The sequence below is a fragment of the Protopterus annectens genome, chromosome 10.part0 (assembly GCF_019279795.1).
Source record: "Protopterus annectens isolate FY-2018-M chromosome 10.part0, PAN1.0, whole genome shotgun sequence".
Classification (NCBI taxonomy): domain Eukaryota; kingdom Metazoa; phylum Chordata; order Ceratodontiformes; family Protopteridae; genus Protopterus; species Protopterus annectens.
The window spans coordinates 1716009318-1716036148 of NC_056744.1; the positions used below are offsets into that span (position 1 = coordinate 1716009318).

The 26831-nt window shown below is 41.7% G+C and overlaps 1 protein-coding gene across 1 annotated transcript in view; it reads right to left on the reverse strand.

The window, feature by feature from the left end:
• The window catches only part of LOC122814464 (zinc finger protein 182-like), a 109181-nt gene that overhangs the window by 22013 nt on the left and 60337 nt on the right, over positions 1-26831 (reverse strand). Inside the window, exon 6 of the mRNA XM_044087043.1 lies at positions 17897-18025. Within this exon, the coding sequence (XP_043942978.1) occupies positions 17897-18025 (129 nt within the window). The remainder of the gene's footprint in view (positions 1-17896; positions 18026-26831) is intronic.

Here is a 26831-nt window from a genome sequence, read left to right on the forward strand (position 1 = left end):
AATTTCCGCTCATGTGAGAGTTCGCTGACTTGCTCTTTCAGTTATCTAATATAGACCCGTTATCTAAGGTGGGGAACAAGGACCATGTAGGAAGAAATTATCAAAACTCTTAAGGAAGGCTACAGTGGTGGCTGTATCCCAGGGTAGGGTGAGATCTTAAATCCGTTAATTGTTTCCCACAGTATTTGTGGCAGGAAATGATACAACAGGAGAGCCATTTGGATGTGGTCTGCTTTGAAATAGGAAATCGTTTTTTGTTTTCCTAAAGGCTATGAAGAGCTGGCCAGTTCTCCTGTATGCATTTTTTCTAAGTTTTCTTAACAGCCTGTGCACATCTAAGTAATGCAGAATTCTGTCACCTCTGTTTTACAGTTTGGCAAAAAAAAAAAAAAAAAAAAAAAAAAGACAGGACATTTGATGGCCTGGTTTAATGCCACCTCTGTATTTAGAACACAAATGAGAGATTGTTTGACAATGTTACTCCCTGCTCACATTATGTGTGTATTTGCACATGTGCTAACCATAGTCCTTACCTTACTTCTGCCCCTAAATCCTAAACATTACCTTAAAAAAAAACATCTCCTTAACAGTATCATTGCACAATACACTTTGACACAGATTACATACAATAACTACACTCGTACCACCAAAGCTAACCCCAGTCTAGCCCTTACTCTACCCCTAACCACTCAAACACTTGCATATATACTCCCACTCATAGTATTAAACAACTTACCTCAACCCAAATCTAATCCCACACTCACTGACACAACTGTATTCTCCAAATTCTGCTAGTGATTACACCAAGGTATGATGTAAAAACACAGCACACTCCAACTATATATATATATATATATATATATATTTATATTTATATATATGGGTCTACTGTATAACTTTGAAAACTCACATCTTTGAAATTAGACAGTAGACCCACACCTCCGTGAATGTGCACTTAAGTGAAAGTGCACTTCCGCTAACATTGGTTCAATGAACCGATAAAAAAAACAATAAAACATTGTTTTTGCAGGGTGGGGGCAAGCCCTCCTGCACCCGCTATGTGGGGGGCTGTGCCCCCCCACACCCCCCCACTTAAATATACCAACTTCGAGATTGCACTACAGTGAGGAAACACGTAAACTCCCTTTCCCCTCTGTAGTGTGCTTCGCCACCTGTATTCCTTAACGGTTCGTTGAACCGTTCTTCTTGGAAGTGCAGTTTCGCTTAAGTGCACTTTCACAAAACTGAAACTCCACTGTTTGTTTTCAAACAAGTGAATTTTTTGTGTTTTCCAGTAGAAATATATATATATAGATATATATATATATAGATATATATATGCATTTGTGTGTGTATGTGTATACATCTACATACACTTATACATATATATATATATATATATATATATATATATATATATATACACACACACACACACACACACACACACACACACACACACGCACACACATGTGCGCTTATTATGGGAAGTAAGCAAGGAGCCAATTATTTTATAGAGCAACATGGAATGAGTATTAAATAGCCTGCTTGGTGCCTGTTTGTATGGGGCATTTCATATCAAAATGTTCCAGTAATATTTGTGCCATGAGCATTGAGCATAGTGCCCAGTTTTATGGGGCTATTGTAGTCAAAATAACAGGAATTTGTAGGGGAGAGAGGTGTTTTCTGTGAGATTAAATATTAACAGAAACAGCAGTTTCACTCACTGCTAGTGAGCTTCCTCGGATCTTTTTGTGTGTAAGCTAATGGAGTAGCAGAAGCAGCTAAAGCAGAAAGAAGAATCAAACTAGTAAATAAACTAGTAAATAAAATCAGGAAATTCAGTATAGAATCCCAAGAGCTGAAGCAAATATAGTGGTGGACAGCCAGAGAAAAAAACTTGTACCAGTATTCCAAGAAGGGAATATCTGAGGGAACACACTACTATCTGAACTAAGGACAGTGGACAGTCTAGGACTCTACATGCAAATTATGTAGATTTGTTCCACCACACACACAGACACACACACACACACACACACACACACACACACACACACACACACACACACACACACACACACACACACACACACACATTTCCCCATTTAAATTATGTGGATTTTTCCACCAACCGTACATGTATACACGGACACACCCTCGCTTTGAGTCCAATCAAACCAACTGCCTACTCCCATGCCCGTCCCTGCTACAGCATATAATCACCCCATTACTACTACTTGATCTGAAGAAATCTTGCAATTAACAAAAGTGCTCCGCCACCATTTGGCTTATCGTAAACACAATATCATAACCCACAGTATGGAGACCCCCCCAAAAAAATAAAATCTATTTTATGTACGGGATAAGCCCCCCCTCACATCCCATGCAACTTTTATTCTACTCCAGCATCTCACAGAAGTGGGGAAAAGGCAGAGCAGTTGTATATTTGAGCCAGCAACACATTTTCTATGCTAAGTTTTTGATCAAATTAATAGAATCTATTTTTCCTCTTCACTCTGATATCACTTAACATACAAATACTTGCCAGAATTTTCACAAATAGTCAAGACTCTGTAGATAAGCAAAGTTCTACACTCCATGAGCTTGTGTGCTGACAAACTTCCAACTATAAGCTAGTCATTAGCATATTTAAAACCACACACTTTGGACATATGCAGTGTTTCTTGAAAGTGGACTCTCTCCCTGAATGCACCATTTGATAACTATTAAACATCCAGCAATAAAAGATTAAAAAAATCATTTGAGGTGGTTTTGTGTTGTTGTTGTGGTTTGTCTTTTGGCTTTTTCCCGGTAAGGGGTCGCCACAGCGGAAGTCCGGTCCGCTAATGATTGGCAGTAGATTTTTTATGAAATGCCGAGGTGCCAGCTCGACGCCCAACCTTCAACGAAGGTACGCCCATTTACGCACGTATGAGGTGGTTTTGTGTTGACTGAGAAATAAAGGTGCCTTTACACATTTCGGAGATAAAAAAGTAAACGAGATTGAGTACTTAAAGGAAGAATCAGTTCAAATGTCAGAACTGAGCTGCTATGATTCTCAATGCTCGTCACAAAAAGAAGTTTAAAAGGAGAAAAGATTGAACGTCAGCAAGGCAAATGACAGTGTGGGGATGATATGAACCAAGTTATGGAAAATCACGAGGATGTCTGCTGTTTATGTGAAAGAAACAGGGTTTATTTACATTGAGGATTTTAAATATTTACCTAATGAACATAAGGTGTGGATCTGATTATAAAAGAAAAGAAAGGCAGATATTCAGAAAAAAGCAAGAGGGACAGACGGAAGAATGGACCAAATTATTTTCTGCCTTATTGGACTGTTAGTTTATCATGAATTTCGACATTAAGGAGACAGTCAGGATAACAGACGCATGTAAATTTTAAATACAACTCTGTTTTTATCTCAGTATTACTCTACTAATTAGAAGTTATGTACCTACCATAACGTTCCATGTTAGTTGTCTTCTCTCGCCTTCTTTCTTGCTGGATGGGTTCGGAGCCGATCCTCGGCTCCGACTCGGCACTAGCTTTAGCTCGAGAACTCCTTTTACCAGCTCGAGGCAACCCTATATCCCATGATGCAAGGCGGAACTACCTCAGATCTCGTTTGGCAGCTAACTAACCCTGCTAAAGAGTTATCCTAATATAATTAGGAACCATGGTTCCTAAAAGAAGTCCTCATAACAATGCTCCAGAGGAAGCAATCTAATAGGAACTCTCCAAGATCTGTCCAGGCCAGGGGAAGGAGGGAGGGACGCAAGAAAGAAGGCGAGAGAAGACAACTAACATGGAACGTTATGGTAGGTACATAACTTCTAAATGTTAAGTTGTCAATCTCGCCTTCATTCTTGCTGGATGGGACCGCGTCCCTAGCACCTGTATCCCGGGTGGCTCAATGGAACAGACTCTTGAGAACAGTGGAACCAAAACTGGCCCTATCTCTGGAGGCCAAATCCAACTTGTAATGAGACACAAAGGTATGAGGCGTGGCCCAAGTAGCTGCTGCACAAATAGTGTCAATGGGAAGTCTATCCTAAAAGACTACAGAAGTGGATAGACTCCTGGTCGAATGTGCTTTTGGCTTAGAAGATAGTTGTTTGCCCCTGAGAGAGTACACATAGGAAATGGTGGAAGTCAACCATCTAGATAAGGTCACTTTAGATACTGGAAAACCCATCCTGTTTTCTGCATAGGAGACAAACAATTGGTCTGATTTTCTGTTTAGTCCTATGCAAGTAGTACCTGAGCTGACGATGAACATCCAAAAAATGCAGCTTCTGTTCAGCTCTGTCAGAATAGTTAGGAAAGAAAACTGGTAGATCAATAGATTGGTTAATATTGGCTTGAGATACAACCTTGGGAAGAAAGGAAGGGTTAGTTCTGAGCGAAACCCTATCCTTATGAAACACCAGATAAGGTGAACGAATACAGAGGGCCTGAATCTCAGAAACTCTTCTTGCAGAAGTAACAGCCAGCAAAAATATAGTTTTCCATGTCAACAACTTTAAAGAACACGTAGCAGACGGTTCGAAGGAGGTAGAATAAGGGATGCCAACATTAAGTTCAGATCCCATTGCGGAGGAGGATGTTTCACAGGCGGTTTTAGGAGAAAAACTCCTCTCAAAAAGGCTTTGCATAACCTATGAGACATGATGTTATTGTCCTGCAAGCCAACATGAAATTTGGAAATAGCAGCCAGTTGTACTTTGACTGTAGATGATGACGATCCCGAATGAAAAACCTCCGCCAGGAAATCCAAAACAGAATGTATAGGAGCGGTGAAAGGATCAATATTTCTGGCGTTTGCCCAAATAGAAAAATGTCGCCACTTGCTAGCATAAACAGTTCTAGTGGACGACTTTAAAGAAGACACTAAAATGTCCCTGACTGAGTCAGAAATCATTGGTAGCCTGGCTAGGAAGGAAGTGGAGCAACCAAGCAGTGAGGTTGAGAGAATGAATGGCCCGGTGCTGCTGACCCGACTGGTGGATCAAAAGATCCGGAACTGGGTCCAGATGCCAGGGCTGCACCAGAAGGTGATGATGTAGAGACGGAAACCAAATTTGTCGAGGCCAATATGGAGCAATGAGGATCAATTTGGCTCTCAAAACGGTGGCTTTCTGAATGACTTGTGGAATCAATGGAAAGGGAGGAAAAGCATAAAGAAGTCCCCGAGGCCAATCCTGGGTTAGAGAGTCTCTCAAGGGTTGGCCTGGAAGAGGAAAAAGTGTGAAGTAATCTGGGCACTTGCTGTTTTGAGGGGTAGCGAAAAGATCGCAACAAGGGGTGCCCCACTTCAGAAAAATCTGATCCACTACAGACTGATTGAGAGACCATTCGTGAGGCATCAGAATAGATCTGCTTAGCCTGTCCACCAATAGGTTGGATCTGCCGGGGATGTGCGTTGCTATCAGAAACCGCTGAGAAGAGATCACCCATTGCCAAAGTCTGAGAGCTTCTCGACATAAGGGATAGGACCTGGTTCCGCCCTGTTTGTTGATGTACCAGACCACGGACATGTTGTCCGTCTGTACTGCAATAGTCCCTGTGGGAAGAAAGTCGTCGAGGGCTTGCAATGTTAAAAGCACTGCTCTCATCTCTAGGACATTTATGTGCAGGTGGTATTCTATGGGTTGCCACGTCCCGTGGACCATCCTGCCCTGATAATGCCCCCCCCACCCGATCAGAGAGGCATCCGTGGTGACTGTGGCAACTGGAGGAGGAGGAACAAAGGGTCGGCCCTGATGAAGAAGAGGGGAAGATATCCACCATCGTAGATGAGCCCTACAAGACTGTGTCACTAAGATCTCGTGTCTCATGGGCAGATCGTGGTACGACCACTGCGTGAATAACATCCACTGCAGGAGACGCATGTGAAAGCGAGCCAGTGGAAGAAGAACAATGGCTGCAGCCATTAGGCCTAGAACTTTCAAGACAAACCTGCTTTGACCCTGTTGCTTTGTAACAGAAGCTGAACAAATTTTTGGATGTCCAGAATCCTTTGATTTGTTAGCCTGGCTAACATTCTGACGGTATCTAACTCTGCGCCTATAAAGGTGATAGATTGGCAAGGCAGCAGAGAGGATTTTTCGAAATTCACCGAAATTCCTAGACTCTTGCAAAGGTGTAAGGTGTAGTCTCTGGACCGAAGAAGCTGATCCTTGGAGGTGGCGGAGAGGAGCCAGTCGTCCAAATAAGGAAACACTTGGAATCCTCGACGTCTCAGGTGAGCTGTGACCACTGCCATGTATTTGGTGAACACTCTGGGGGCTGAAGTGAGGCCAAAGGGCAGTGCTCTGAATTGGTAATGACTGGCTCCCAGCCGAAAGCGGAGAAACCTTCAGGAGCGACTGTGAATCTTTATATGATAGTACGCATCCTGAAGGTCTATCGAGCACATCCAGTTGTCCTTGCCCAGAAAGGGCAGAATGGATTGCAGCGTGACCATCCGAATCTTGCCTTCTGACAGACTTGTTTAGTCTGCTTAGGTCTAGTATTGGTCTCCAATCTCCCGTCCTTTTGGGGACCAAAAGAATCTTGAGTAGAAGCCGGATCCTACTTGGTCTGCCGGCACTGTTTGGATGGCTCTTTTGCCAGGAGTTTTGAAACTTCCTGTTTTGCCAAATCCCTTTGACCGGGTGAGATGTCTGGAAGGGATTGTAGAGGTACGGAAACCTTCAAGGGGATTTTGTAACCCTCGGATTTAATCGACTGTACCCACTTGTCTTGTGATAGGGATTGCCAGGCTACTGGGGACAGCGAAATTCTTCCCGACTGCCTCCAAGGGTGGACAGTCGGGCAACACCTCAGGGTTTCTGCAAGGGCTTCTCAGGAGGAGGCTCCCTGTTGCCCTCGTTCTGTGGACCCACCCTGCCTCTAGGGCGGCGTATTATTGTTACCCCTCTGCCTCTGGGGGTAAACTGACCACGGTGTCCGTGTAGCTCCTTGGGCTTTACGGAACCACATCTTCCCCTTCTGACACTTGGGATATGGTCTAGAAGGAGTGGAAAACTGGACTCCAACGGCAGAAAGAGTTTTACCGTCCTGTTCACATCTGGTCAAAGTATCCTTCACCTGAGGTCCGAACAAAGCCGAACCGTCAAAAGGGGTGTTGGTGAAGGACGCCTTAAAGGGGTCCAAAATTACACAGCCGCATCCAGGCTTGGCGCCTAAGAGCAACACCTGTGCCTGCGGCCCTGCTCGCCCCATCGGCTGCATAAGATATGAGCCGCATGGAGGAGTTAGATATCGAATTCAGGATAGCTAGCTGAGAGGCAATCTTTTCTTGAGCCCCAGCAGCTGAAGGATCCTGGACTACTTCTCCCAGTTCCTTGAGAATATCTCGTTGAAGCCTGGTGAAGTGACAAAGGTAATTCAGCGAACGCATAGCAAAGGTCGCTGAAGAAAACATCCGCTTTCCATACCTGTCCATGGTCCTAGAATCCTTATTAGGAGGATGGACAGGTACTGAAGGATCCGCCAGTTCCTTCTTAGTGGCCGCCACCACCATAGCATCCACAGAGACACCTTTGGACAGGAACTGTTTGTCCGAAGGGGCCGTGATGAACTTGGATGGTCTCCTGGGGACAGGTTCCACAGAATCTGGAGTTACCACGCCTTCCGAGCCACTACTTGCATGAGTGGGTCGAAAGGCGGAGACACCCAGGAGGTGGAGGGTCGGGATCCAAAAGCCTCCAGGTATACCGACTCATCCTCGGAAGGGTCAATGGAAGGCCAATTCCCCCTCTGTTTGAGGAGCTCAAGGATGTCTGAAAATGAGACATCCTCAGAGGGGACCGAGGGGAACCCTCCGACTCATCTAAGTCGGTATCAGATGTAGTAGACTCAGGGAGTCTGTGTGTTTCCTCTTACATGTCCTCTTCCGAGGGGGTTCCCCTGCAGGGTCAGGAGAAACCTCGGAAGAGGAGGAAATTCCCAGTGGGGAAACCTGGGGCGATGGATCCCTGGGCCTGAGAGCAAGAGGCTGGCAAGAGGCATCTGCAGGCACTGATGAGGGAGGAGCTAGAGGGATAGACCGCTGACCAGGCTCAGAGGCCAGGACACTCCTCATCACCTCAAAGGCTCCTCTCCCGGGAGACCTGAACACACCCTCAAGAAACAGGAATGGTCAGCTCCAAGGAGAGAGAAGGCTCGAGGTCGATGTTGGCGCCGAGCTTACCAAAGCCAAGCTCCGAGAGGGAGAGCGGGTCGGACAAGGGTCTGATGCCACTAGCCCTCGGAGCCGACAGTGGAAACCCGACGACTGGATCCCTCCAAGGAAAGTCTCAAGGAGGAGATCGAGCCGAGGATGACGGAGCCAAAGGATGTATCGGCTCCGCATCGAAACAGTCGCTGTCCCAAGAAGCTCCGGCCCGAACTCTGGTGTGGAGTCGGAGGAGGAATCTCAAGAATTGGGGCTGTAGCCAAGTCTGTTGAGACGGGCTATGGAGCATTTGGGCCAGTGCCTGAGACTTCAACAGCCTGCTTACCACCCTCTCCAAATCGTGGTCAGACAGCCTGGAAGATCTCGAAGATCGGCTCCGATGGCTCCGCTCCGACAAAAGAGGAGACCCCGGAGCCGAGTGAATACTTAGTATCGAAGGGGACCGGGATCTCTTGCGGGCCGGAGCCATCAGAGCCGAAGTCCCTTGAACTCCAGATGGAGCCGAGGATCTCGCCCGATGTTGATAAAGTGTCGGCTCCAGCCGGAGCCGACAAGGCAACAGTAGTCAGGGTATCGGAGCCGGCCGGCACCGAACCCACTACTTTAGCAGAAGAAGTATTGGCTCCAGCCGGAGCCGATATCGGCTCCGACGGAGCCGGAGCCACCGGAGGAGGCTTGGACACTGTAGCCTGAGCCTTCGGTGACTTAAGAGGTTTTCCTGCCCCTTGCTTAGGAGGAGAACCTTCAGGTTTTAACAAACCTCGGAGGATCAACTTGTTCCTCCTTTCCTGCAGGACTCTCTGGCTAAAAGCATGACACAACGCACAGGAGTCCTGCAGGTGCAAAGGCCCCAGGCAATACACACAAGAAGTGTGACCGTCTGTCAGGGACATTTTCTGACAGCACTGGTCACACTTCTTGAAACCTGAGACCTTGCCTTCCCTAGACATCCTAAAAGGATATACACAAACAGTCCCCACAAACACACAACTTAATCCCTACACAGACACACAGGAAGGGAATAACTTGGGGAACTAGGCCTGACTAAAGATTTAACTGAAAAAACTATTTTAAAAGTTTAAAAAGGAAGGGAATCGGGTGGGCTGTACAAAATACAGGCTAACCTAACACTGAAGGGAAATTAAACCCCTAACTAAACTTTTTCTTCTTTAACAAGAAAAAACTTACCTCAGCTGGCAAAGGAGACCTCTTTCGCTAAGCGGCAAACGAGATCTGAGGTAGTTCCACCTTGCATCATGGGATATAGGGTTGCCTCGAGCTGGTAAAAGGAGTTCTCGAGCTAAAGCTAGTGCCGAGTCAGAGCCGAGGATCGGCTCCGAACCCATCCAGCAAGAATGAAGGCGAGATTGACAACTTAACATATAATGTTTCAGTTAATTTCAGTTTTTGTCAGACGACTTTCTCGTAGAGTTTGTGTAAGGTAAGATTTTTCATGAGTGGGTTTCACCATATACACGATTATAAAATTTATTTTAATTTGTTGTTGTCCTTCAGCTTTTCCCGGTTAGGGGTTACCACAGCAGAACTCCTCTCCGCTAAGATTTTTACGTCCCGAGTTGCCGGCCCAGACGCACAACCTTCAACGAAGGTACGCCCATTCACGCATGTCTCCACACAGAAGACGCTTTAGCTGAGAATCGAAAAAAAATGTAGGAAGCATCTTAAGCACTCCCTACAGATAATGCTTAGTAACTTTTTCAGCCTAATTTGAATAAAAGTTATATGAATATATGGTAAATCTGAACCATGTGAACACTATTGTTTTGTTACAAGAAGATGCTTTATGGCACAGTTTATTTGCCAGCAATAAGAATTATATCACCATATGGTGATACAGCCAAGTGCATTAGAACATACAGACGAGAATATTGGAAGAAAGGGCAATTTAGAGAAATGAATCAAAAAGTGCCTTACTTGCCGAATACATTTGGCATCTGTTCTGTGGAAGAATTGTTCCATGACTGGGAGAGGTGGTCTGTCATGATTATTTAAACTACAGAAAACTAAATAATATGAGCCTTAATGTTTTATAAACTATTACAGTTTTTAATAGAATGTAATAGACTGAAAGTTAAATGTTTTGAGGGGGTATTCTGATTATAAATATATTATCTTAAATAACTGGGGGCTTTGTAAAGTAGTGTTGCCACCTCAGAGTGAGAGATTCTCCAGTCTGGTTCTTGGCTCGTGTGACTTCTCTGCAGGGCCTGCATATGCTCCCTGTATCTGTGTGGGTTTCTTCTAGTTAAATTGGTTTCTTCCTACCTTTCAAAAGACACGCCTAACTGGCATTCCTTAAATTGCTCATGAATGTACGCGTACTGTATGAATGAGTGAAACTGTGCATTCTGTAATGGGCTAGTGCCTTAGCCAGAATAAGTTTCAATGCCTGCTGCCCACTGCCTCTCAGAATGGGTTCCAGTTTCCCTGCAACCTTGTAAATAATAAAACAGATTATCAGAAAATGAGTGATGGGTGCTACACAGCAAATGCACCTGGATGCATTAGTCATCATTACACTGCTTTCCATCAGTACAGAAGTTATTGAATAGCTAATGCCAGTGTAACATTACAAAATACAATGACTTAAAATCTGGATAACAATAAAGGTAAGACTGTGGGACATTGAGGGGTGCAATATTAAAGGACAAATGGACAGTGAATGAGTATATAAAGGAATAAAGGGACCAGATGGGAATGTGACTTACAACTGATAACCGTAGAGCAAATGGATTACTTGTCCGCTTTGAAAAATGCTAATGTGATGGGAAAACTGAACAGTTACCCCAGCAGTGAAAAGGGTATAGATTACCATTTTGTGGGGGGGGGTGTGCAGTGCATATCACTCACTGCAGATCACAGAGGTCATTTGGTAAATTTTGATGCAAATAAAGTATAGGGTGCCATGTTAGGATGCTGATGGGAGACACAGGGGATACACCTACATGATCAGGCACAGAAAACAAGCTAAAATATGAAATAGATATGATAAATTAAAATGTTTGGGTGAGTATATGACTCTAATGTTTGAATGTTTAAATATGAAAACTGAAACAGAACCAGTGGCTGGATTGCTGGGGAATAACAACAGACTGTACTGTGGGACAGAAAAGTAAATGACAGAAGCCTGGGAAAAGAACGCAACTCAGAATGTTATGTGTGTGTGTGTGTGTGTGTGTGTGTGTGTGTGTGTGTGTGTGTGTGTGTGTGTGTACACAGGGTGTCATTAACTTCAAGATGGATTCCATACAACTGTTGCAGCATTTTGTTCATAGGTTTATATGTAAATAATAGGCTATCAGTCTGCAGATTATTACAAGCCTAGAACATAAGCAGTGGTCAGAATCAAAACATGTACCTTGCATCTGTGAGGTACAGATCTTAACCACTATGCTAATTGCTCCCTTGTTAGCTTGAATGCTGCTTCACTGGTGGTCAAACCGTATGCCCTAAAGGTGCACCTGTTAGCAGTTAACAGGATAATTTGCCATTCTCTTATACTGCTTACTGGAGGCTTCCAACTGAGGTCAAGGAATGGAAGGGAGGCTTAGGGGAAGGGGTGACAGAGTTAGGGAGCGGTATGAAGGAATTAGGATTGGCTGGGGGGGGTCATAGGACTGGGAAGCAATCATGGAGTGTAGGTGTAGAAGGAGAAGAGCAGTCTTGGGTTTAGGGCACAATCATAGAGTTTTGGTTTAGAGAGCAAGTTGGGAGAATTACATTAGGGAGTGATTAGGGAATTCAGTTTTAGGGAGCAGAAGAGTCTTAGGTTTAGGCAGCATACCTCTCAACTGTCCAGAATTTTGTAGAATATCCTGATTTCTGCCTCCTTTTTTGGTCTGTTCCACATAAAATTTTAGTTTTTTTTATATTTAGGGAGCAGGAGAGGATTCCTAGGGTTAAGGAGTGATTAGGGAATTTTGGTTAAGGAAGCAGGGTGGAAAAAGTAGGGTTATGGAGTGATCTGGGATTTCATGTTTATGGTGCAGGAAGACAGTCTTAGGGTTAGGGAGTGACTGAGGAGTGTAGATTTAGGGAGTGTGAGGGTTAGGGAATCATTGAGGAGTTTATATTTAGGGAGTATGAGGGTTAGGGTTAGAGATTAATTGAGGAATTTAGATTTAGGGAGTGGGGGGGGGGTCTCAGAATTAGAGATGAAGTTATGAAAGGATTTTGCATTTTATTTGGATTGGGTTGTGACACTGTTATGTATGTTGGGAGAGTCAGAGTTGTGGAAGGTGGGGTATTTGATTATTTTACTTTGGTTAGGTGAGTTAAGATTCAATGGATTCTTCAATAATGTAAATGGGTTTGGTATAATAACATGTCCTGTATGTGCTTATAAAATGGGCAAAGAACTCTGAACAATCAGACTGCTAGTTACTTGTGTATCAAATGTCTTTCACACATATAAGAAAAGTAATGCAGGCTAACTGGACCTTTCTTTCAAATACAGATTCCCTTTCCATCACAGTCCTTAAAATGCCATTGGTAGCCATCTTCTTTCTTACCACAAACCCAGGTCTACAGTGGAGAACTCTACAACATGTTTCCACTTATTTTTAGCCAATAAACCAGAAAGCACCTTCAAAAAAAGTATGAAGAAAAGTCCAGAATTAAAAATATTATCGGAATATGTAAATCAGAGATATCAAAATCTTCAGGGAGTAAAGATTCCCTTTTGCTCTGCTTTAGGTGCTGGCTGCCTGGTTCTCATAAATTATATAAAGCCCTAGGCCAGTTTGAAAAAAGAAATCATGTGATGAAGCCTTGGATAGAGAAGGAAAAGATATTCCATCCATCTCAGGGAGTGGCAAGATGACAGATGTCTATTTTGGTTTAGAATGAATTTCCCCAGGTTAGGATGGTAGGGCCACCACAGAGGAATGATGCAGCTGTAGACCTTGATCTGAGTACAACTGATATCTTCACATTTTTAACAATGAGGGATTCCACCCTTGCTAATTATAATCTGGGCATTGGAACCAGAGTCTTGTGACTGAACGACAATAGTGTAGGTTTGGCTCATAGAAACATGCATCTAAGAGCATGGGTACCTCTGGAGGGGTTGTAACAGAGGCCTGTGAGAACCAAGCAACAGAATCATGTGCTGCAAAGATGCCTCACCAAATTCAGTGTCATTGACCTAAAGTGGGCCTTTGGACTCTGACACAGTATCACAGCCTCCTGATGTTTCTTCTCTACAGGAAGCTTCAAGTACTACTACTTTTTCATTTGGATGCAAGCTGTGGGTCTGACCACTACCATTGTGGTCTGAGACCAGACATGAGATGACGTCTAAGCTACACAGTCCCAGAAATATTTTTCTTTCTGCCTGATTGACCCAAGGCTAATGTGGCACACCTGGAACAATTAGACATGGTATGCTTAGATCTGAGACAGAATACACACTTATAATGGAAATCTTTATGTAGATTTGCTTCCCACACCCTAAACAATTGTTAATTATTAAGTCAGAATCTGACATTGAGTCCTGATGTCTGAAAACTACAACATGATAGGATGCAATTATGAAATAAATAAATAAATAAATAAATAAAATTTTCCCAGCAGGTACTTATCTGTTCTGCGAAAGCCAGGCCACACAAAAGGACCAAGAAAGCAACAACAATGCATTTCAGTTTGAGAAAACTGCTGCTAGAAAGTGCTAAAGATGGGTTAACATCCTTCTTATATCACCGATATCCTGACATCCAGGTGGGAGACTGTCTAGCTGATACAGATGGAAAATTGAGAAAAGATTTCTTTGGATGTCAGACCAGATGTCTTACCTTCTAAGGGAGAAGTTCCTCAAGAGTCATTACTACAACAGTGAATTACACAAAGAACATTTACATTTCTTAATTTGAAAAAAAGAAAAATCATCATCTACTGTGTCAAGCCTAACATTAAAGTGTTGCTTAAAATGTTGCTCTTAATTTACATCAAGAAAGAGGAAGCCTTGAGTGAAAAAACAAAAATCACTAAGCGTGGCAGAACTCCATCAGGCTATCTGGGAATATAACAATTTAGAAAATATTAATAACCTTTTAAGGAGATGCAAGGACATCAGTAATGCTGAAAAGTCAAAATATGATGAAAAATTGGTGCTAGACTTATAAATCACACAGTAGTGATTGGCACTGTAATGAATGATCATTAATGTTTGAATACTGGGATTTAGATTTAGAGATCAACAGTGAGGTATCGCAAAAAATCAAAATAAAGAATGAACTCTTGCATGGGATTTCTGCTTTCCCTGAGTTTACATTGAACGTGGTGCATATAATTAGCAAAGGTGAAGGGGTGCTTGGGAGGGTGTCCTGCCCTTTTGCAAAACTGCTGTTTTTGCTAATTTGTAATAGTATTAATTTTTCATGGCTGTTTGCCAATTTTGAGATTGCAGTTATGAGGGTCAATCACAAAACATTTGCAGCTTCATTAGGAAGCAAAAAAAGAAAACATATCTTCAATTTTAGGGTGGGTGGTTGCTTTTAAGTACTCCTTTTTCTTTGGCTGAGAGGTCATAAAATTCATTCATGGAAGGTGCAGCCAAACCTTTCCTCATTTCCCCTTCATAGTTCTTCTCAGAGGAGGCTAATCTGGGGATTAATAATGGATGAAAAACACTAGGTTTTACTTATTTTCTGGGACTGTCTTGCCCTTCTAAACAAAACTATACTTGTAATTTAAGACTCATTGCAAACATTTTCAGTCCAGGGTACATACCTCTTTGGCCCAGTATGAAAGTGAACCCTCTCTCCAACACCTTTCTATGATCTTCATTTGGGGGACAATGGATACGTTTATTATTTTAATTTTTTCTTTCTTTTCTGGGTGTTTCCATTCCCTGATATGTGATTAGCTCACTGTTGGACTTTGTCACTGGTACCTAGGGCGTATGGCTCTCTCTCTTGTATGGAAAACGTGCCTTGGTATTCTTCCTGGGCCGGTTGATTAGTAGACAAGGTTCGTGGGTAGGGGTGATTACATCTAACACCAAAAGGATGACAGAGGGCCCCCAGCAGATGAGAGGGGGTTAACATTTAATCTCCTAGGCTCACAGATATGAACATAGGCTCCATGTAGTTAGTATTCATTGCCACCTTTCTTATCTGGAGATTAATTTTTTTAGCTCCTTTTTTTGGACTCACATTTTCTTGAGTCTCTGACTGCATCTTTAATGTAGTCATACACACAGCTTTCCTTTGACAATTCCCCATATTCATATAGCTGCCATGTTAGTACAGCAACTGAAACCTATGAGCTATAAATAAGCTTCACCCAGCATTCTTGGATTTGATCCACCCCAGTTTCCTCTTGTTAACTATATGATTTTCAGCAAACTGTTCAATGAGACAGTGATCCATTGTCATCTCTGAAAAGACAATCTATTGTTTAGTGGGCTTACATGCTCAAGAGATCAACAAAATAAAAAAATACATAAAAACTGCCTTAAACATAACATTGCACTAGCCCGTTGTAAAATACAAATAAAAATCGCCTAAGCAGCCAAAATTGGACCAAAGAAGTCAAACATAGTAAAAACATTTGTTGAGTGGTTGGCTTGTTCATGACCAGGTGGATTATTTATTTTTTTAGGTATTTGTCTTCCACCTTTTATGCTTTCCATGTTGTATGGTAAAAACAAGAAAAACAGTGGTCCAAAACTGTCAGTTTATTATAAAACAACAAACAAAGCTTTCGAGTTAACAAACCCTTCTTCAGTATAGTGTTAAAACAGACAAGCTGTAATGCAACAATATATATATATATATATATATATATATATATATATATATATATATATATATATATATCACATGACAGCCAATAACAATGACACAATTCATCACATGATGTAAAAACACAATTTTAAAACCAACCTCTACATATTCAACTAAATTAATTCATAAAACTATTACACAAAACATCAAATGGAGCTAAGTCACATAAGAATGCTTCTCTTTTAATAGTGGTTTTAAACTATTAGTGACATTTAGTCTTAGTGGGTGATCAGCCCAATGTATATTCCTCTATCTCTGTTTTATTAACAAGGTCACCACCTCTATTCCCTAGTATAACTCATGATAAAACACAAAATTTAAAGCTATGCTGCACACTATTCATCATTATGTGCTTTTCCAAGGCACTGGTTGGAACACTTCTTCTGATATCAGAGAGATGTAAGGAAATTATCTCTTTTAACTTTTGGTTGGTCTTTCCAATATAGAATGCCTCGCAGGCTATACAGTTCGCTAAATAAACCACATCCTGGGTATTACATGTTGCATATTCTGTAAAAGAAAATTTTCTATAAGTGCGCAGATGTATGAATTCATTAGATGTATTTATATATATCTACAAAAATTACAACTATAGCACGGACTGTAGATTTTAGGCTGTCCTTTGCTACTTTTTTTAGGTTTACCCTCACTTAAATCTTTATAACATAGAAACTGCTTTAAGTTCCTTTCTTTTCTATAGGTAAACTGCGGTCTTTCTCCTATAACTTTACTTAACTCAATGTCAGATTTAAGTATAGTCCAATACTTCTGTATTACAGGTTTTAATCTGAGATGTATTCTTGTTGTATTTCATTATATACCTAATAGACACTTCTCTATCTCTTTTAGTCATAGCAGGTCCAAGATGTTTTGTTTGGGATGAATTTCTTTCTTTCCTAACTGTAGATTTATTATTCTCTATTAGTTTTGCATCATAACCTCTTACCCTAAAAATCTGAGGCTATCACTTCTAGCTCTTTTTCAAAACCATTATCAGTGGTATTTAACCTACTGGCCCTCAGAAACTGACTTTTACAACATTTTTATGAATATACCCAGGATACATGCTTTGAGCATGTACATACCTTGTCGCCTGTGCATTCTTCTTATAAATAGATAAAAAGTGGGTAGTTATATTTAATATTAACATCTAAAAAAACAATGATCTCATCTGAACAAGACATATTGAACAATAAAAAAGTAGTTGTATTTTGCAAATTCTCCACAAAGACTTCTAATTCTTCTATCATCCCTTTCCATAATAAAAAGATGTCATCCACGAATCTTTTATAAAAAATCAGGTTTGAATTATGAAAATTATTAGATTTGTAGATGACCTGCTCTTCCCAACTAATACTATGTTAGCATAAGTGTTCGCTACTGGAGTGCCCATAGCTATCCCTAGCAGCTGGTGAAAGTAGTTTTCTCTGAACATAAATACATTATTGGCAAGCACTGTATCTAACATATAGCCTAACATGTTAATTTTTGTCACATACAGACTACTATGGTTACTGATGAAATCTTTAAGAAACTGTATTCCTGTATCATTAGGTATAACAGTAAACAGCAACTTTATATCTAGAGTAATTAAAACCACTCTCGTAACACAGTTTTCTTTTGACCAGGTATGCAATTATGTTAAAAATTAATTTATATCTTTAAGAAAGCTTTTACTATAATGGAGCATAACATGTAGCTCTTTCTCTAAATATTTTGATAATGTTACCAAGATCATAGCCAATGTTACAGTGAGAAACTGTTTACAAAACACAGAGTTGCATTACCTTGAAATGACTTTAATGTTATGTTTATATATTTTCTCAAGTTTTGCTAACATACTATCAAAGACTGTATAAAATAAACTCATAATCGCATCATTAATGAGCCGGTCACTTACTACTGAACTTGTCTTCGGTATTAGCTTCATGTTCTGTGATATTTTTCCCTTCCAAATCATCATGTGGCAGTTCAACATCACCACCTTCTTTAAGGAGTAGTAATAAATTCCTTGGTGAGATTCTGTAACCTGCAAATAAAATATAAATATCTGTTCTTGCTGTAATGTGAGCAAGGATGACATGCACATAATCTTATTTGATAGGGTTAAAATATCTGTTCTAAATCTGTAACCAGGCCAACACGTAACCATTCCTGTACACGTTATGCTCAGACAAGTTTTGCTGAAATAATTGCATCCATATTCAATTTTGCTGCAGGACACAATGCTTACTTTAAAATAATAAAATCATAATAATTTAACTTTAAATATCTCTGAATAGCATTTAGAGACATTCCTTTTCTAGCCTGATTGGGCTTGATTGGGTAGGTATTTATGTTAGTTATGTAGTAGAATCCCAAACTCAAAACTACATAACTAGCATAAATACCTACCCAGCCAAGCTCACCCATTAGTACAACTCCTAAACACTATCATAACCTTTAAGCCTCTATTATCATTAACCCACATACTGCTGCTGATCACCTTAACTTCCCTAACCTATCTCACCCAACCTGCCAATGCTAATCAGCCCCAACCATTTCACACAACTATCCCATCCTCAACAAAGGATACAAATATCTCAACCTATATATCACCCTCTCTCTACCCTTTGAACATTAGCTTGCTCTTTACCTACAAGCTCTTACACAACTCTAAAAAAATTACCTCCTTTAATACTATTCACATATCTACAAATCTCAATAGCCATAAACTACAGTCCAAACAAACTAAATACTTCTTTCACCATCTTATCTCCATACTTCTCTCTGGAGACATCCACCCAAACCCTGGCCCCTCTCCCATACACAACCCAAACCCCATCCACATCCACCTTATATAACATGCAAAATCCTCCATTTCTCAGCTCTAAATGCTCAGAGCTTATGTAACAAACTTCCAAACTTTCATGCCTGGCTTCTTCATAACCAGCCAGATATTCTCTCCATCTCAGAATCCTAGCTCAAACCCCATGTAAAAGATTCTGAACTCATACCACCTATCACATTTTAAGAAAAGAGAGAACACAAAAAAAAGGTGGAGGGGTAGCACTGTTATAGTCTTCATCACTGCTAGTCACCCCCTATACCAAACCTTTCCCTGAATTTGGTAAGGCAGAGATGATTCCAGCCTTACTCCACAGCACACACTCATTTTCCTTCTCCCCCTCTATACCCCCTGGTGTCCCTCTATACACCCCTGGTGACAATGTCTCTTACCTTGATGATATTCTCTCCTAGGTGTCCTCCAGTATCTCTCATGAAACAATAATCCCAGGTAACGTTAACATAAACTGGGCTACAATTCTATCCCACACTAATTCACTCAATATCAACGGGTCTACTTTACATTACCGAACCGACAATTCACCGACACACAAAACACCAACCCCAAATAACCGAAAACACACAACACCGACAACTCACAAAACCGAACACCATTACACCGACACAAACAACGTAAACTACACGACACACAATGACATATCCACTAACCTTAACCCAAACCCTAACCCTAAGGTCCGACACTACCGCACAGTTACCCTACCCGCACCCTAACCCTAACTCACTTAACCCACCCCTACACCTAAAGACTGTCACTATCGCACACTTAACCTACCTGCACCCTAACCCTAACTCACTTAACCCACCCTAAAACATAAAGCCCGTCACTATCGCACACTCACCCTACCCGCACTCTAAACCTAACTCACTTAACCCGTCCCTAAACTACAGTCCGTCACTATCACACACTTACCTTACCTTACCCGAACCCTAACTCCGACACTGCCACACACTCACCTTTCCCACACCCTAACCCAAAATCCCACAATATCGCACACTTACCTGACCGCTCCTAAATCCGTCACTATCGCACACTTACCGAGTCACGCTCACACGTTACCCTTGTCGGTCTTTCAGCTGTCGGCAAATCACCGTTTCGGTCAACTTACATGTCGGTCGTTTCGTCTCGGTCTTCTGCGTGTCGGTGAAGTGTCGGTTCGGTAATCTAAAGGAGACCCATATCAACTTATATAACTTCACACAATTAATCAATACCACTACTAGACCTTCAAAAAACTCCACTAATGGTAGTATACTAGACTGGATCCTAGTATCCCACCCCCACTATATCTCTGACAGTGACACTCTCCCCGGCCCACTTGCTGGCTATTTCCCCACCTTTGCCCACCATCTCCCATCTACTTTCCAGCATACTCATACCTATATTTCTTCTCGCTGCTTAAAAAATTTCAACCCAGAAATTTTCATAAACACACTAAAGTACACCAACTGGAACCCATTAAAAACCCTTCCCCTAGATAATGCTGTCTCCTAGTTCAACACCATCTTTATGAACCTACTCAACTCCCTTGCCTCTCCAAAAACTAAATGCATAAAAAGTAACCCTGTACCTTGGCTATCTAAAAACACTTTTGTAACCTTGCATATTCGTGTCAAAGCATGGGCACGATGCACAAAATAAAAATAAAACCCCCTCCACCCTTACTGAATATAAAACTCTATGCAACAAAGTAAAAAAAACTCATTGTCTCTGACAGGAAAACTTTTTTTTCCCCCTTCAAACCAACCATAATACCAACCCCAAGCAATTTTGGAAAGGAATAACATTTCTCTTCAACCCGGGAAAAAAAAAAAAACCCTACCCCGACCCAGATACAACTGACATGGAATTAGCAACCCAGTTTAACTCCTTCTTTATTGACTCCATCAACAAACTAACACTATCCTTCACTAACAACTCTGCAGCATCTCCTCAGCCTGCCTCCACCCCCTCCTCCAACATCCCATGCCCCCAACCCCCACCTTTCTCCATCAATCCCATTTCCATACCCACTATAAAAAAAACTCCTCCAAAAATTAAAACCTGGCTCCAATGCCCCTGACGATATCCCCTCCTATTTCCTAAAAGTTGCTGCTGAAGTAACTGCCCTCCCTGACTCCATACTAATAAATCACTCCATCCCAGAATGCTAGTTCCCCCAACTCTGGAAGAAGGTCTTTATTATCCCTCTCCACAAAGGCGGAAATAACAATGACATCCCTAACGCCCTATCACCATTCTATCCTCTATTTCTAAACGACTTGAGAAGTGTGTCCAACAACAACTCTTACCCTATCTCATTTATAACCAGCTTTTAACCCCCGCACAACATGGCTTTAGACCAGGTCATAGTACCTCCACTGCCCTTCTGTCCTTCCTTGAAACAAATCAACAAAGCCCGCGACTCCGGACACCTAATATCTACTCTTTTCCTTGACCTCTCTAAGGCCTTTGACACCATCTAAACTAAACCTATCCTCCTCCTTCATCCAAAAACCAAACTTATGCTATTCAACTTTAGAAAAATGATAAATGACATTTTGGAAGCAGGCAGTAATAGCAGCTGTGCCAAAACTGGGCATGGATAATACAATGGCAGAAGAGTCAAGACCAGTATCAATTCTCAAGCATGAAAAAAAAATAATAATATAACCAAGAAACGAACTAAACTTGAATGAAAATAAGAACCACAAATATGAAGAAAAATACTCTTTTAATGAGCGCTTTCGTCAGTAGATACACTTGACTTCATCAGATTACATAAAACATTGACATCAATTCCTTTTAAAAGCCAAGCACCACCACATGACCACAATTAATTTCCTCTACAGGATTCAAATTGTATTGCAACGTTGTTTCTCAAGCTGTATTGCCTCTACAGGATTCAGGTTGCATTGCAACACTATGTTTTAAAACTAAACATTGAAATATATGTGAAACTTGATTAAGAAATAATTAAAAAAATTGGAAGGCAAAACAAACTACAGTAGTGTTTGTTCTTCACAGTAACCCATATGTATAAATAAATAACAAACAACAATCCAGCATACTGTTGATACAGTACGACAGTATAAAAAGATGCATTATAAACATACATTGATCGTAGTTTGTTTTGTATTGCAATTTTTCAGAATCTCACACTCCTTTCCTGTTTTTTAGGGTTCAGAATCTTACACTCCCTTCCTGTTTGTTAGGGTTCAGAATCTCCTAGTCCTTCCCTGTTTTGTAGGGTTCAGAATCTCATACTCCTGTCCTGTTTTTTAGTGTTCAGAATCTCACACTACTGTCCTGTTTTTTTAAGGTTCAGAATCTCATACTCATGTCATGTTTTTAGGGTTCAGAATCTTACACTCCTGTCTTGTTTTTTAGGGTTCAGAATCTCATACTCCTGTCCTGTTTGTTAGGGTTCAGAATCTCACACTACTGTCCTGTTCTTTTAAGGTTCAGAATCTCATACTCATGTCATGTATTTAGGGTTCAGAATCTCACACTCCTGTCTTGTTTTTTAGGGTTCAGAATCTCATACTCCTTTCCTGTTTTTTAGGGTTCAGAATCTCCCAGTCCTTCCCTGTTTTTTAGGGTTCAGAATCTTACACTCCTGTCTTGTTTTTTAGGGTTCAGAATCTCATACTCCTTTCCTGTTTTTTAGGGTTCAGAATCTCCTAGTCCTTCCCTGTTTTTTAGGGTTCAGAATCTCATACTCATGTCATGTTTTTAGGGTTCAGAATCTCACACTCCTGTCTTGTTTTTTAGGGTTCAGAATCTCATACTCCTTTCCTGTGTTTTAGGGTTCAGAATCTCCCAGTCCTTTCCTGTTTTTTAGGGTTCAGAATTTCCCAGTCCTTTCCTAGTTTTAGAACACCTGCACATTGTCCCTCCCATTTTTTTCACTTCATAATGAGTTGTTTGTAGAATGACATAGATGTCCCCTCATAGCAGGTTATAGAGTACAAAATCAATTGTTTATTTTATCCATGTATGAAGATAACCATATTACTTATTTTACTGATCCAGATATGAATTTGAATGAATTAGTGAATTCTGGTAAATTGTCAGAGTACAAAATTAAGAGGTCTAAAACTAAAGCTATTAAGACACCAACTGTGTCTTTTCAGATAACTTGCTAGTGAAACATCCTTCTCATAGTATCACAGTATCATAGTAAAATAGCAGAATAATCCAAAAGACCTTTTTAAGACAAGTCAAGCTTCTCAATAAAATTGGACAGGTAATGGTTCCCAAATTGTTTTTGTGTGCAGGGTGTATATACTTGGGCATAGGTAGTCGAACATTTACAAGCTCCTCTCTGGTTGAGACACAAGTGGCAGAATAGGGTATATTTGCAGTTTGCCATGCACTGGTCCAGGCTCTGCTTGAATAATTGTAAGGAAGAACTCTGCTTCACATGAATAGAAAGCCTGTTCCAAAGAAAGAGAATTCTCTGAGACACATACCTGTACCTCCAGAATGTCCTATTTATGTTGATGGCAAGGTTTAGGTCCATAGATTGTGTGTTTCTAATGCTAATTTTATAATGGATATACAACAGGTCCATTAGGGCTGGGTCTAAGGATGCTTTTTAGGGTAGGCATAGGTCACTTCTTAGCAGCCTGGAGGAGACCAAGTATAGGGACAATGGTCTGAGCAGTCTGCATAGGACTTTTCTACCCCATGTATTCTTTTTGTGAGAAATTTGTATGGATGTTCCAATTGTTGCATATACCTGGTCAGGTACATATGGAAGGAGGCACTGCACTCAATAACTGGTCTTATGACAATGACAATGACAATGACTTGTTTGGACCTAGATGCCATAGCCTTACTTATAAGTTGTGCAACATGGAATAACGTCCTCATTACTGTAAATACATGGTGGTCAAATGCCAGATCTTAGTGTACATACATTGTCAAGTCTCCACCTGCAAGGTTTACCCTCAGGGTGTTTTATCAATGTTATAGTTCGCAGGGGTGACCTTTTTAACCAAAAGATACTAGGATGCACTTCTTGACATGAAGTTTTATTCCATGACTCTGGCATCAGTTATTACTATGTTCTTGTCTAAGGGATGAAGGCCACCTGACTGATCTATGGTGTCAGACTAAACAGTACTGTACATGATAGTATTTTCAAGCCAAACAACAACAGTATTCAAAAAAACAAAGTTGTTTTTTTGACAGAAAAATGTTATTATAGGATCATAGGAAGTTACTAGGCTACTGGTCTGGAGGCCCTTACAAGCCTAGCCAAGAATTTAGCCCATGTTCCAACAAGTCAGCACCCTATGCCACTGTCCAGCAGGGACAATCCCTGGGGTGTCTTTTCTGTTCCCCATCCAGTTATCCCGGTTGTGCTTAAAAAGGGTTAATGAGGTCCTCTGCTTGATGTGGAGAGGGAGTCTGTTCCACAAAAGGGGGAGTCTCTGAGACAGAAATCTGTCCCGCCAACAAGTCCTACTAATGTCACAGATCAGGTTGAGGTCACGCGTGTTGATTAATCGAGTGGAGCTAGACTAGCGGATATGCAGCAGTCCCATCAAGGCGGGGTCTGAGATTGCTTTGTATGCCGGACAGAGGTGACCTCTGAGGAGTCTGTAGGAGACTGAGTAGAAGAACAGGGCCTTTAGCCTATCTGTGTAGAATAGGTGTTTGAGGCCCTATCTGTGGTCTCTCAAGCTGCTGCATATGCTTTGTGAGGTACATGCCGAAAGGGGCATTGTACTCAATAATCAGTCTTATAAAGGAAGAATACAAGGATGTTATGACCTCATTATCCCTGGATGAGATACCATTACTAATGAGGTGGGCCGTATAGAAAGCCTTCCATACAATGGAGGCATTATGATAGTCAAAAGTCAGTTTACTATCAACATGGTTGCCCATGTCCCTTACGATTGATTGTGTGCTTAGGATCTTATTATCAATGTGATAATTTGTGGAGACGTCACTCTCCCGAAAGGGGGTGATGATGCATTTTTTAGCATTTAGTTTGAGGCAAAGTTTCTGGAACCAGTCATTTGTTTAGTTGAAACCCCCCCCTGGACGATGTCCACATCACTAGTGGAATGGATGACAGCACCTAGCTTGCAGTCATCTGTAAACTTGGTCAGCCATGGCCCACTGGTTTTAGCCTGCACCTCAAAGGTATATCCCAAACAGCAGAGGCCCCAAGACTGATCCCTGGGGTACACTGCTCATTAAGGGTCTACTGCTTGAGGAGGTTTCCCCTGTTTTGACTAGATGGGTTCTCTCAGTGAGCCAGTTTGCTACCCAACTGATAACATATGGATTGATGCCTAGTTGGGAACATTTATCTATTATAACTGAGTGGGGAATAGTATTGAAGGTTTTGGCCAGATCAAGGTAGGAGGTGTGCGCCATCTTCCCCTCGTCCATGCCCTTGGTGACTGTCTAAAGAAGTCGACCAGATTTAACAGGCATGACCTCCCCTTGATGAAACCAAACTGTGCGGGATCGAGTGTCTGGAGGTTGCCAATGTCCTTGTTAGTAAGGTCCATGATAATCTGCCATGGTCTTGCAAATCAGGCCAGTTAGGCTAATGGGTTTATAATTTCCTGGATCGGAGGATGCTCCACCTTTGTGCAAAGGGATGACAGTGGCTGTCCTCCACTTGGCTGGGATGAAGCCGGTACTCAGGCTTTGGTTGAATAGGGTGCCTAATGGTGCTGCAAGTTCCTGCCCGAGTTCATGTAGGATGCAGTCTGGGATGTTATCGGGTCCTATGGAGGCTGTATTTTCTTTTAGAAATAAGGGGACGGGGCAGGTACTAGGGATGTCCTGTTTTACTGATGCAGGGGACAGAGGGGTGAAGTTTTCACTGAACCTGTCTGCCAGCAGGTTGGCTATATTGACAGCATTTGTGTATGTGGTGTCCTTGACCATCAGTTCTAAGCAGATTTGGGTGCTTCCCTTAAGATTGCGGGCATATGTGAAGAAGTCCTTATGATTGTCTGACTGTCTTTAGTAGATGTGGCCAGTTTGGACTCACAGTTTGCTTTGGAGGATTTCACTAGTGCTCTTATTTGCTTGCTCAGGCTAAGGAGAGATTGCCTCCAATTAGGCAACTGCTCCTTCTTGGTCTTGGATAGCAATTTGTTCCTTTTATTATAGAGTTTATTTACTGCAGATGTCCACAAACAGGTTTACTGTTCCTGGAAGTGGAGGATTTTGTCCTGCTAGGTATCCCTGATTCCATGCAGCTATATAAATGCTCGTATAGCACTTTGGTGTAGGCTTGGACATATGTGCCAGTTCCTGTGGAGGGGGAGGGAGCTGTGAAGCTGTTTATACCTTCCCTCAGGAGGTTGTAATCAGCTTTGGAGATTTTTTTTGCATGACCCTCATGGGGAGGGGGGGGGGGTCAGAGGAGATAGTGACTTTGAAAGTGACCGCTTTGTGGTCAGATCTTACCAGGGATGATGACACTGTAGGGAATGCTGCAGTGGTTACTCATGTTGGTTAATACGAAGTCCAAGATATTTTCACCTCTTGTGGTGCTGTTGACCAAATGGTCCAAGGCATTTGCATTTACGAAATCAAGGAATCTCTGGACATTTGTGTTTTTGGCGTGAGTATTTCTCCACTCTGTGGTTGGACAGTTAAAGTCACCCAGGATCAAGGTAAATGGTTGAATCTTGACAGATTCGAAGAGGTCCAGATAGGTGGACTGGGCATTCTGAATCAAAGTTGGAGGCCTATAGCTAGCTATGATTTGAATAGGGGTCTTTTCAATTGTTAACTGCACTTGGAGTCTCTCCTGTGCGTCATACTGTTTGACCAGCCTAGAGGTGTGTATGTCTTTTACATATATTGCAAGTCCACCTCCTTTTGCTTTGCTGTCCACGGTTTCGGGTCTGAATGTATGATAGGATGAGTAACCTGGTTTGGCTGGTATTATTAGATTATATGCAAAGAGCACGGAGTTGCTTTACACTGTGACTGGTTATTTACATATTTAATGCAATACCAGTCA